This window comes from Terrapene carolina, unplaced genomic scaffold (genome assembly GCF_002925995.2).
Source record: "Terrapene carolina triunguis isolate 2854851 unplaced genomic scaffold, T_m_triunguis-2.0 Scaffold69, whole genome shotgun sequence".
NCBI classification, from domain to species: Eukaryota; Metazoa; Chordata; order Testudines; family Emydidae; genus Terrapene; species Terrapene triunguis.
Window position 1 is genome coordinate 6,207,435 of NW_020664420.1, and position 10,898 is coordinate 6,218,332.

The 10,898-nt window shown below is 51.3% G+C and overlaps 1 protein-coding gene across 1 annotated transcript in view; it reads left to right on the top strand.

The window, feature by feature from the left end:
• The window catches only part of SLC14A1 (solute carrier family 14 member 1 (Kidd blood group)), a 52,883-nt gene that overhangs the window by 40,679 nt on the left and 1,306 nt on the right, over positions 1-10,898 (top strand). Inside the window, exons 7-10 of the mRNA XM_026649215.1 lie at positions 4,527-4,674; positions 5,783-5,917; positions 7,502-7,551; positions 9,836-10,110. Of these exons, the coding sequence (XP_026505000.1) occupies positions 4,527-4,674; positions 5,783-5,917; positions 7,502-7,551; positions 9,836-10,110 (608 nt within the window). The remainder of the gene's footprint in view (positions 1-4,526; positions 4,675-5,782; positions 5,918-7,501; positions 7,552-9,835; positions 10,111-10,898) is intronic.

Sequence of the window (10,898 nt, forward strand, 5' to 3'; positions counted from 1 at the left end):
TTTATGACAGCAAAGAATTTGGCCTGGGCCTTTACTTGGAAAATACCTTCATTAGAGACCACATAAATACTGCTTCAGTGGAGATTTATTCATATTAAAGGAAAGAATTAGAAACATCTTCTTCACAAATGACTTGAAAGGTGAAAGAGAAGATCATCTAGAAATGCCAGCTGGCTACCCAAAACTGTAAGAACTATCTGTTGACAGAAAGAGCCGTTTCCATGGAACTGATGCTCATTAAAATGAGGCCTGTGGGGGAGGCCAAAGCATTAGATTTCAGTTTATTCTGTTATCGATATCTGAACACAATATCAGTCATGAAAAAAAATGTTAGGTTGGAGACTTCGCCTTACAATATCTAATACTTTAAAGGAAGTCCGCAGACTGAAGCAGAAAAAGGTGAAAGTTGTCAGTACTTTTGAATGAGTGACTACCAAGGCTCCAGGGCCAGTGCAAGGAAACGTCCACCTTGCGCCACCCCCCCACCCGGCTAACCCCGCCCCCCCCCCCAGCCACCCCCGCCCCCCCCCCCCCCACGGAACCACGCCCCCCCCCCCCCACAGCAGCTACCCCTCCTCTGCAGCTAACCCCGCCCGGGGAGCCCCCCCACCCCTGCGGCAGCTAACCCCGCCCGAGGAGCCCGCTCCCAGCTCACCTCCGCTCCGCCTCCTCCACTGAGAACACCAGCGCAGCTCTAATTCTCCTCCCCTCCCAGGCTTGCGGCGCCGATTGGAGGAGAATTAGAGCAGGGGCTGTGTGCTCAGCAGAGGAGGCAGAGTGGAGGTGATCTGGGGCGAGGAGCAGTTCCCCTGTGCGCTTCCTCCCCCACCCCGTTACTGCGGGTGGCCCTCTCCGCCCCCCCCCCCCCCGCCCCAGCTCACCTCCACTCCACCTCTTCGCCTGAGCGGGCTTTTAGGCGCCCTCAACCACTAGGCACCCTAGGCAGTCGCCTAGTTCGCCTCGTGGTTGCACCGGCCCTGCAAGGCTCACCATCTATATGGCTTATTTCTGGATTACTTATTAACACATCCCTTGGTTAGGTTTGCACAGAGCGAAAAATCCTGCAGGACAATAAGAGGCACCCGAGTAAGTGACAAAGAGTCACGATCAGGCATGTCAGCCCCCTGGCACGCCCTGAATAGAATTCCCAAAATAACTGCATTGTCACCAAGTGAAAAGAGTGACAAGTGTGAAATCGCAGAGCCTGACTTTGACAAGGGGTCTGAAGGAGCTTTGGCCTATTTACACTAGGCTAATTTCTCTCCTGTGCAGAAGAAACAAAAGGCCAAAGACAATGTTGAGGTGCTGATCTAGAATGCTGAAATGCAAGGGCAAGGGAGAGACTACAAACAGCCTTCTTCAACTCCAGGGACCATGGGCCTGATCCGACGCTCATTGTGGTCAATGGAAAGACTCCCGTGGACTATAATGGGAATTAGATCAGGTCCTATGCTATCAGATGAAATTTAAAATCCCCAAGAGATCCAGGTGGTGGCAGCCGTGGAACACAGACTGGTAGTAAGCACTGGGAAAGCCTGAGACCTGGCTTTGAAATACTCCACTGTTTAAGTTTCAGCTTTGCTGCCAGGACTTCACTCTGACTAAACTCTCCCATAAACTTTCATGTGGAATTTTTTTTGGCGGGCGGTGGGGGTGCTTTCTGGTGCTTTTTCTACAACAACACAGCATGCACTGAAGCAGTTGCATTAGGACTGAGAGCAGCAGTTGCAGTGAGAGACTTAAGGAGCTCAATCTGTTTAGCTCAGAGGTGGGCAAACTACGGCCCACGGGCCACATCTGGCCCGCGGGACCGTCCTGCGTGGCCCCTGAGCTCCTGGCCTGGGAGGCTCGCTCCTGGACCCTCCCCTGCTGTCCCTCCTCCCCTGCAGCCTCAGCTCGCTCGCTCCACCGCCGGCGCAATGCTCTGGGCGGCGGGGCTGTGAGCTCCTGGGGCAGCGCAGCTGCAGAGCCCAGCCTCACACGGTGCTCTGAGCTGTATGGTGGTGGTGGCGGCGGCGTGGCCCGGCTCCAGCCGGGTGGCACGGCTCCAGCGCCACCAGCCACCGGTGCTCCAGGCAGCGCAGCAAGGAGGTGGGGGGGGGGGGTTGGATAGAGGGCAGGGGAGTTCAGGGTGGCAGTCAGGGGGCGGTGATGTGGGTGGTGGTCGGGGGGGAAACAGGGGGGTTGAATGGGGGCAGGGGTCCCGGGAGTCAGTCAGAAAGGAGGGAGGGTTGGATGGGGTGGTGGGGGGCAGTCAGGGGCAGGGGTTCCAGGAGCAGTCAGGACAGAGAGAAGGGGTGTGTGGATGGGTCAGGGGTCCCAGGGGGCTGTCAGGAATGAGAGGAGGGGTTGGATAGGGTGGTGGGGATCCGGGGGCGGTCAGAGGACAGGGAGCGGGGGGGTGTGGATGGGGCAGGGGTCCCAAAGGGGCCGTCAGGGAACAGGCAGGGTTGGATGGGGCAGGAGTCCCGGGGGGGCAGATAGGAGGTGGGGGCCGGCCACGACCCCCTCCCCTAACCGACCCTCCATACAATTTACTAAACCCGATGCGGCCTTCAGGCCAAAAAGTTTTTTCCACCCATGGTTTAGCTGATCAAAAAAGAAAATCAAGAGATGGCTTGATCGCGGTGTATAAGTCACTTCACGGGAAGAAAATACCAGATAGTAAAGGACTCTTTAACCTAGTGGAGAAAGGCATAATAGGAATCAATGGCTTGAAGTTAAACCCAGACAAATTCCACTTACAAATAAGGCATAAATTCTTAACAGTGAGGTTGATTAATTACTGGAACAAACTACTAAGGAAAGTGGTGGATTCTCCGTATCTTGATGTCTTCACATCAAGACTGGAGGCCTTCAGTCAAACACAAGTTATTGTGCTCAATTCAGCAGTAACTGGATGAAATTCTATGGTCTGTGATAAAGAGAAGAGCAGACTAGATGATATAATGATCCCTTCCGGTCTTAAAATCTATGTCTCTATGAAGATCTGCTGCATAAAGGAGGATCCAGCACAGATAAAGTCAAAATCCTATCCTCTGTGCATCATGGTTAAAAATTACATGGCTCATCACAGGGGTTAAAGGAAGTGGATGGGGCAGGAATGTGGCCATTTCCTATGGAAAATCCCTGTAGAATTTAATAGATGCATTTCTATAGGATGATCCAAAACTATATCCAGGCTATAGAATTTTGTAGGCTGATTAAAAAATTAACGATTAACAGGTTGTTAGAGTGACAAGGTGGGTGAGGTGATATCTTTTATTGGACCAACTTCTGTTGGTGAGAGAGACAAGCTTTCCAGCCACACAGAGCTGCTTCTTCCTCTCCCACCGCATCTCTCTAATATCCTGGGACCGACCTGGCTACAGCTACACTGCATAGAAACAGGTTGGCATTTTTATTAAATTCGATAGGTATTTGGAGGGCTTTTTATTGAATCCCATTAGCTTCATCCCTGTTAAATTGTACAGGGACCTTTCCATGAGTGGGGGTACAAGTCCAGTGCAGATTCATGGGGACACAAAATGAGTGGGGGGGATGACGAATGTGGGCTCTATCTGCTACTCCACTCCATAAGTACTAGTAAGTACTCCTCTCAGATGCATAAGGCCCTAGAAGTGAGAATTTCCTCCTCCTAATCCCTGTGTCATTACTATGGGAAATCCCCATGTATTTGGGTTTTGTTTGTATGCTCAGAATAATGAAATAACAAACTCTTTAACAAGCTGAGAAACAAAACGGGTGAGGTAATATCTTTGGACCAATTTCTGTTGGTGAAAGAGACAAGCTTTCAAGCACCACAAGGCTCTTCCTCAGATCTGGGAAAGGTCATCAGCGGGTATGTCTACACTGCAATTAACCACCTTCAGCTGGACCCAGTCATCTGATTCGGGCTGTGGAGCTGTTTAATTGCCGGGTAGACATTTGGGCTCTGAGATCCTCCCGATTTGCGGGGTCCCCGAGCTCAGACTCCAGCCCAAGCCTGAACGTCTACACAGGTTACAGCCCCATAGCCCAAGCACCCCTAGTCCAAGTCATCAGATCTGGGCCAGCCACAGGCACTTAACTGCAGTGTAGACATACCCCAAGTGTCACAGCGAAATACAAAGTGGAACTGATTGTTAAACATAAGAAGTTAACACATGTTGCAAGAAAATATTCAAAATGAAGTGGGCATTAACACCTCAGAAGTAGGTCCAATAAAAGACCTACTTCTGAGGGATAGGGGGGAGGGATAGCTCAGTGGTTTGAGCATTGGCTTGCTAAACCCAGAGTTGTGAGTTCAATCCTTGAGGGGGCCACTTAGGGATCTGGGGCAAAATCAGTACTTGGTCCTGCTAGTGAAGGCAGGGGGCTGGACTCAACCTTTCAAGGTCCCTTCCAGTTCTAGGAGATGGGATATCTCCATTAATTTATATTTATTTATTTAAGATATTACCTCACCCATCTTGTCTCTTATATATTCTGGGACCAACAGCACTGCAAACAATATATACTAACCTCTCCTTTACAAATGTCTGTAGCTGTTACAATCCATTCCAGTCGGCGTCGGCCAGGTGTACGGCTGTGATAACCCCTGGACTGGTGGCATCTTCCTGGTTGCTTTATTCATCTCCTCTCCTCTCATTTGCTTGCATGCTGCAATCGGATCAGCAGTGGGGATGCTGGCAGGTATTACAGACTATTTCTCTCTTACAGATGTCATACATGATCACATAATATGAAAATAATTAAAGCCGGTGGAAACATTTGCAATCTATACTTGGTTTTCCTGATGGAAAATAGCTTTTTTGACAAAAAAGAAAACTTTTCCAACAAGCATTTTGGTTGAAGTTTTGATTTTGTGATGAAAAATTTCAAGTTTTCAAAAAAAAAAAAAAAAACATTTTGTTGCAGAGAGGGGAGAAAGCCACTTTCACTTCTCCTCTCCCCTTTCTCAATGGACAAACAGTTAAAAAAAAAAAGCAAGCGAGAGAGAGAGAGAGCACACAAATGATTTTTACACACCAAAATGAAACACAATTTTTCAAATGTCTTTTTTTTTAATTTTGTTTAGAAATTTTTCATTGAAAACATGAAATATATTTTGTAGTATAGTTCAAATAAAACAAAAAAAAGGTTCAAGAAATATACCGACCTTTTTGACCAGCTGTGCAAAGAACAAGAGATTTCTGTGGTTCTGAAATGTAGGGCTGCTGGGAAAGCATTTAGGTCCAGATTCACAAAGGTACCTACATGGCTAACTTCCCCTGGGAGTTAGGTGCTTAAATACCTTTGTGAATCTGGGCCTCACAATCCAAATCTGCCTTCATTCATCAACGTCCAGTGAGGTCATAGAGACAGGGATTCTGTCCTCAGTCACCCCAAGGAAGTCCAGAGTAACTCCACTGGCTTCTCTGGATTTACACCAGAAATCAGAGCTTGGCCCACTGGGAGTGATACCTGCTAATCCTTTACAAGTCTGATTCATTCCAGGGCCGGCTCCAGGCACCAGCTGAGCAAGCAGGTGCTTGGGGCGGCCAAGGGGAAGGGGCGGCACGTCGGGCTCTTCGGCGGCAATTCGGCGGAGGGTCCCTGTCCCTCTCGGAGGGAAGGACCTGCCACCAAATTGCCGCTGAAGAAGGTGGTGGAGCTGCCGCTGATCGCAATCGCGGCGTTTTTTTTTTTTTTCCGCCACTTGGGGCGGCAAAAACCCTGGACCCGGCCCTGATTCATTCCAGTTCTTAGTTTCTTTTATCCCTTAAGCCCAGCAGTGAGATTTTTCTGACTTCCTTTACAGCACTGAGCCTAGCAGCACCTTTTAGCAATATCTACGCTGGCTTGTGGAATTACAACAGTTGCCTCGCATGCATCGCTATCGGGGGCATGTTCTATGCTCTGACATGGCAGACCCACCTGCTAGCAATTGCCTGTGGTATGTACCTGATGGGTGTCCATTACTGGGGTCATTCCTTCTGAAAACGAAAATACAGGAGGCTTTTGTACTAGAGAGGGGTGAAGCCACAAAGTTCACAGCTAGGTCTGCAGATGAACTTAGGCGAGGCTGAAGATTATTTCTGTCAGAGGTGTTGATCCCTCTAATTTATGCTGTCAAAACAAAAATAATACATTTGCCTTCAGCCATGCCAAAGGAAACATCTTTCAAGAGCTGTTTACCTAATAACTCTGTGACTTATGGATAGATGTTTTGATGTATAAAATGTATCTGTTCAATGCTCTTCAACACATCATGCTGGTATAGCTGAAACTAGGGATGGACCCAAACTATTTCCCCAGATATGGACGTGCCTAAACTCTGGAGACAATCAGTACCAGACTGCTTCAGATCCGTCTCTACCTGAAACTACATTGCACAACTTACTATCCCTATTTAAATGGAGAGTGGAATTGTGAGTTAGCTCAGAGTTCTTTCAGAAATGCTTTTATAAAGCAATTCCATGTCAGGTTTCAGTATATCCGCATCATATAGATTTCAGAATGAACCCTTTGCTCATTCAATAAATGAGATTTGATTTCTTCACTGGCTCACATTATAGTCTGGTTGTGTCTAAAGACAGAAGAGATACAGGGGGAAACAGTGCTTTCCATACCAGCCTTCGAGGTGCATCCTTGCAATTTCAGCAGACACATTTCCAATTATTCTCTTTCCACAGTTGTACTCTTAGACTTGTAAACTTTAAGGCCAGAAGGAGCCCTCGTGATCATTTAGTCTGACCTCCTGCTCACCTCATGAACCTCACCCGCCCACTCCTGTAATAAGCCCATAACTTCTGGATGAGTTACTGAAATCCTGAAATCTTGATTGAAAGACTTCAAGTTACAGAGAAGCCACTATTTACAAAAAACAAAAAAGCTTTTTACAGATTCAGACTAACACGGCTACCCCTCTGATACTTGACAGTATTTACAGTAACTCAAACCAGCAAGTGACCCACACTACGGAGGAAGGTGAAAAAAAACCCAGTGTCTCTGACCTGGGGGAAAATTCCTTCCCGATCCCAAATATATTGGTCAGTTGAGACCCTGAGACAAGGTCATTAATTAACATGTTACATAAGATTGGTGGCAAGGCTGATCCCTGAGGAACTCCACTAGTAACCTCCCTCCAGCCTGATAGTTCATGACCCATTGTAGACTCCCATTTAACCAGTTCCTTACCCACCTTTCAATTCTCTTATTAATCCCCATCTTCTCCAATTTAACTAATAATACCCCATGTGGGACTGCTTTCCTGAAATCCAGGTAGATTAGATCTTTTCATTGTTTCATTTCTATTGCTGGGCATGACCTATTGTGCCTTTTGCATGGTTGGAAGGAGCACGCACTCTCTGTGAAAACAAGTTCAGAATGAGACTAATCCTTATGCTCTCATGAATGACAGGACGAGGGGACTCTAAAGTGCAGTGGCAGGGCTTGCCCAAGACCGCTGTCCTTACTCGTTTCTTCAGTGCTGTGAGTAATCTTATTTACCAGGAATTGTCTGTCTGTCTTTTCACAGCATTCTTTTGTGCCTATCTGGGAGCAACTGTGGCCAATATATTTTCTGTGGTAAGTTTTTAATAGCTCGGGGCCAACTAAAAGAGGAGTGAGATATGTTTCTGAAGACAGATTTAAATTTAGTTTCCTAATCTCCAGTGTGGTATAAACAGGTTATATGTACAGAGCCATCCCATCCCATTGAGAAGGCATCCCTGAACCCCACCAAAGCGGGAACAGGTTTTGCCACATGGGACAGTTGCACTGCTCATTAACATATATTATAAATAACTTAGAACTTTTCATCTTCAAAGTGCAGGCCCTACATGAACTAATCATCCCTCAATATCTCTGCAAGGTAGGGCTCATTAGCCATATTTTACAGCTGAAGACACTAAGGTCTGGTCTACACTGGGGGGGGGATCAATCTAAGATACGCAACTTCAGCTACGAGAATAGCGTAGCTGAAGTCGACGTATCTTAGATCGACTTACCTCCCGTCCTCACAGCGCGGGATCGATGGCTGCGGCTCCCCCGTCGACTCCGCTTCCGCCTCTCGCCCTGGTGGAGTTCCGAAGTCGACGGGGAGCGCGGTCGGGGATCAATTTATCGTGTCTAGACGAGACGCAATAAATCGATCCCCGATAGATCGATCGCTACCCGCCGATCCGGCGGGTAGTGTGAACGTACCCTAAGGCCCCGTTCACTTAGGACGTACCCTAAGGCCCCTAGGTATGTAGGCGCCTAACTCCCACAATGGGAGTTAGGCACCTGAATGCCTTTGAGGATATAGGACTAAGTGACTTGCCCAGGTAGACCACCTTAAGGACCTAGCCAGAGATTGATCCAGATGGCACTCAATTTGCAAGGAAGCCGGGTTTGTCATGATTTGTCATGATTTGGGATTTGTCATGATGGTGATGATGACAACAACAACTTGCCCAGGTCCCCAAAAGGCGTTGGTGCAAGAACCAGGGCAGAGTTAATTTTCTGGCTTCTACTCCTGCATTCAGATCTATAGCCGGCTGGCCACATTCTGTCCGGCTTCACACTTGACCTCACTGGAGTTGCATAGGTGTGACAGAGGGAAGGATTTAGTCATACACCATTCTCTGTGCAGCCCGTACTTATCGTATGTGACAGGTCCCATAATGACAGAGAGTCCTGTGGCACCTTTAAGATTAACAGATGTATTGGAGCATAAGCTTTCGTGGGTGAATACAGGGCCGGCTCCAGGCACCAGCCGACCAAGCACATGCTTGGGGCGACACCTTAGAAGGGGCGGCCAATGTTGGAGTGACGGGGGCCGCTCGCGGTGGTTTTGTTTTTGTTTTTTTGTTCGGCGGGGCGGCGCTCAAGGGTTTTTTTTTTTGTTTGTTTGTTTTGGCCGGGCAGCGTGGGGGGTGTTTCGGCGGTGCTGGGGGGGAGGCGGGGGCTTCGGCGGCTCAGCACTTGGGGGGGGGCCGAGGGGGCAGGGGTTTGGGCGGCCCGGCGCGGCGCTCGGGGGGGGCGGAGGGTTGAGCGGCCTGGCACTCCGGGGGTTTGAGCGGCCCGGCGCTCCGGGGGTTTGGGCAGCCCAGCGCGGCGCTCGGGGGAGTGGGGGGTTGAGTGGCCCGGCGCTCTGGGGGTTTGGGCGGCCCGGCATGGCACTCGTGGGGGGCGGCCCGGCGCTCTGGGGGTTTGGGCGGCCCGGCGAGGCGCTCGGGGGGGCGGGGGTTTGGGCAGCCCGGCACGGCACTCTGGGGGGCGGAGGTTTGGCTGGCCCGGCGAGGCGCTCGGGGCAGGGGTTTGGGCGGCCCGGCGAGGCACGCGGGTGGGGGTTTGGCTGGCCCAGCGCGGCGCTCGGGGGGGTTGGGCGGCCCGGTGCGGCGCTCGGGCGGGGGTTTGGCCGGCCCGGCGCGGCCCTCCGGGGGTTTCGACGGCCCGGTGCAGCGTGGCGCTGGGGGGGTGTTACGGCGGGGCAGCGCTCTTCTTTTTTGCCTGGGGCAGCAAAAAAGTTAGAGCTGGCCCTGGGTGAATACCCACTTCGTCAGACGCATGGTATTCACCCATGAAAGCTTATGCGCCAATACATCTGTTAGTCTTAAAGGTACCACAGGACTCTCGGTTGCTTTTTACAGATCCAGACTAACACGGCTACCCCTCTGATACTTGGTCCCATAATGTTGTTACCATCCCACAAGCAAATGTCTATGCTTTGGTAAAGAGGAAAAAGGCAGCTACCCACTTGGGAAACAAGACTCCTCTGAGAAGGCTCATCGCAGACCTCCTAGCTTTGAATTATGTTTAAGCCTGGAGGATTAAGTTAAGGAGGGTCCCAGAATGATTAAAATGATGAATATTCTCTTCTTTTCAGTTCGGATTACCAGCGTTTACCTGGCCTTTCTGCTTGTCTGCACTCACCTTTCTGTTACTAACCACAAACATCTCTGCCATCTACAAGTTACCTCTTGCCAAAGTCACTTACCCAGAAGCCAACCGAGAGTATTACCTCACAATGAAGAAGCAGTACTGGGTTTACGATGGCGCCAGTGGCGCCGTGGCGCCGTGCCCAGACTCAGAAGGGGCCCCGGCCAGCCTGATCACCCAGCCAGCTGAGCCAGCCAGGAAAGCTGTCTCCGCCCCTGCTCTGCCCCCGCCCCACCTCTTCCCAGCCCTGCTCCGCACCAGCCCCGTCCCCACTCCATCCCCTCCCCTAAGCTATGCGTCCCGGGGGACTGCAGCAGGGGTTGGGCACACCCTGCACTCAGCGGGTGGTGGGAAGTGGAGTGACCCGGCCCCAGCCCGCTCCACTCTGCCAGCTCCTAGCCGTGCCACCGGTGAGTGCCGGAGGGCAGTTCCCCCCTACCCCGCAAGTCCCAAGGCTGGGAGCCAGGGGAGCAGAGCAGAGCGGGCAGGGACCAGGTTACTCCACTTCCCCCCACCCCATGAGTGCGGGGTCGGGCCCACCCTGCAATCACCGGGTGGCAGGAAGTGGAGCGACCCAGCCCCAACCCGCTCCGCTCCGCTGGCTCGTGCTGGGTGGCGGTTTACCCCCTGTCCCACAAGCCTGGGGAGGAGATGGAGCAGTGGGGAAGGGGCATGGGATGGGGAAAAGAAGGGGATGGGGGCAGCAGGGACAGGGGGACAGAGGCAGGAGGGAAGGAAGGGGGTGGGATGTGGAGGAGATGGAGCAGTGGGGAAGGGGCATGGGATGGGGAAGAGAAGGGGATAGGGGAAGCAGGGGCAGGGGGAAAGAGGCAGTGGGGAAGGAAGGGAGTGTGGTGGGGAAGAGATGGCGCAGTGGGGAAGGGCATGGGATGGGGAAGAGAAAGGGATAGGGGAAGCAGGGGCAGGGGGGAAGGAAGGGGGTGGAGTGGGGAGGAGATGGGGCAGTGGGGAAGGGGCATGGGATGGGGAAGAGAAGGGGATGGGGCAAG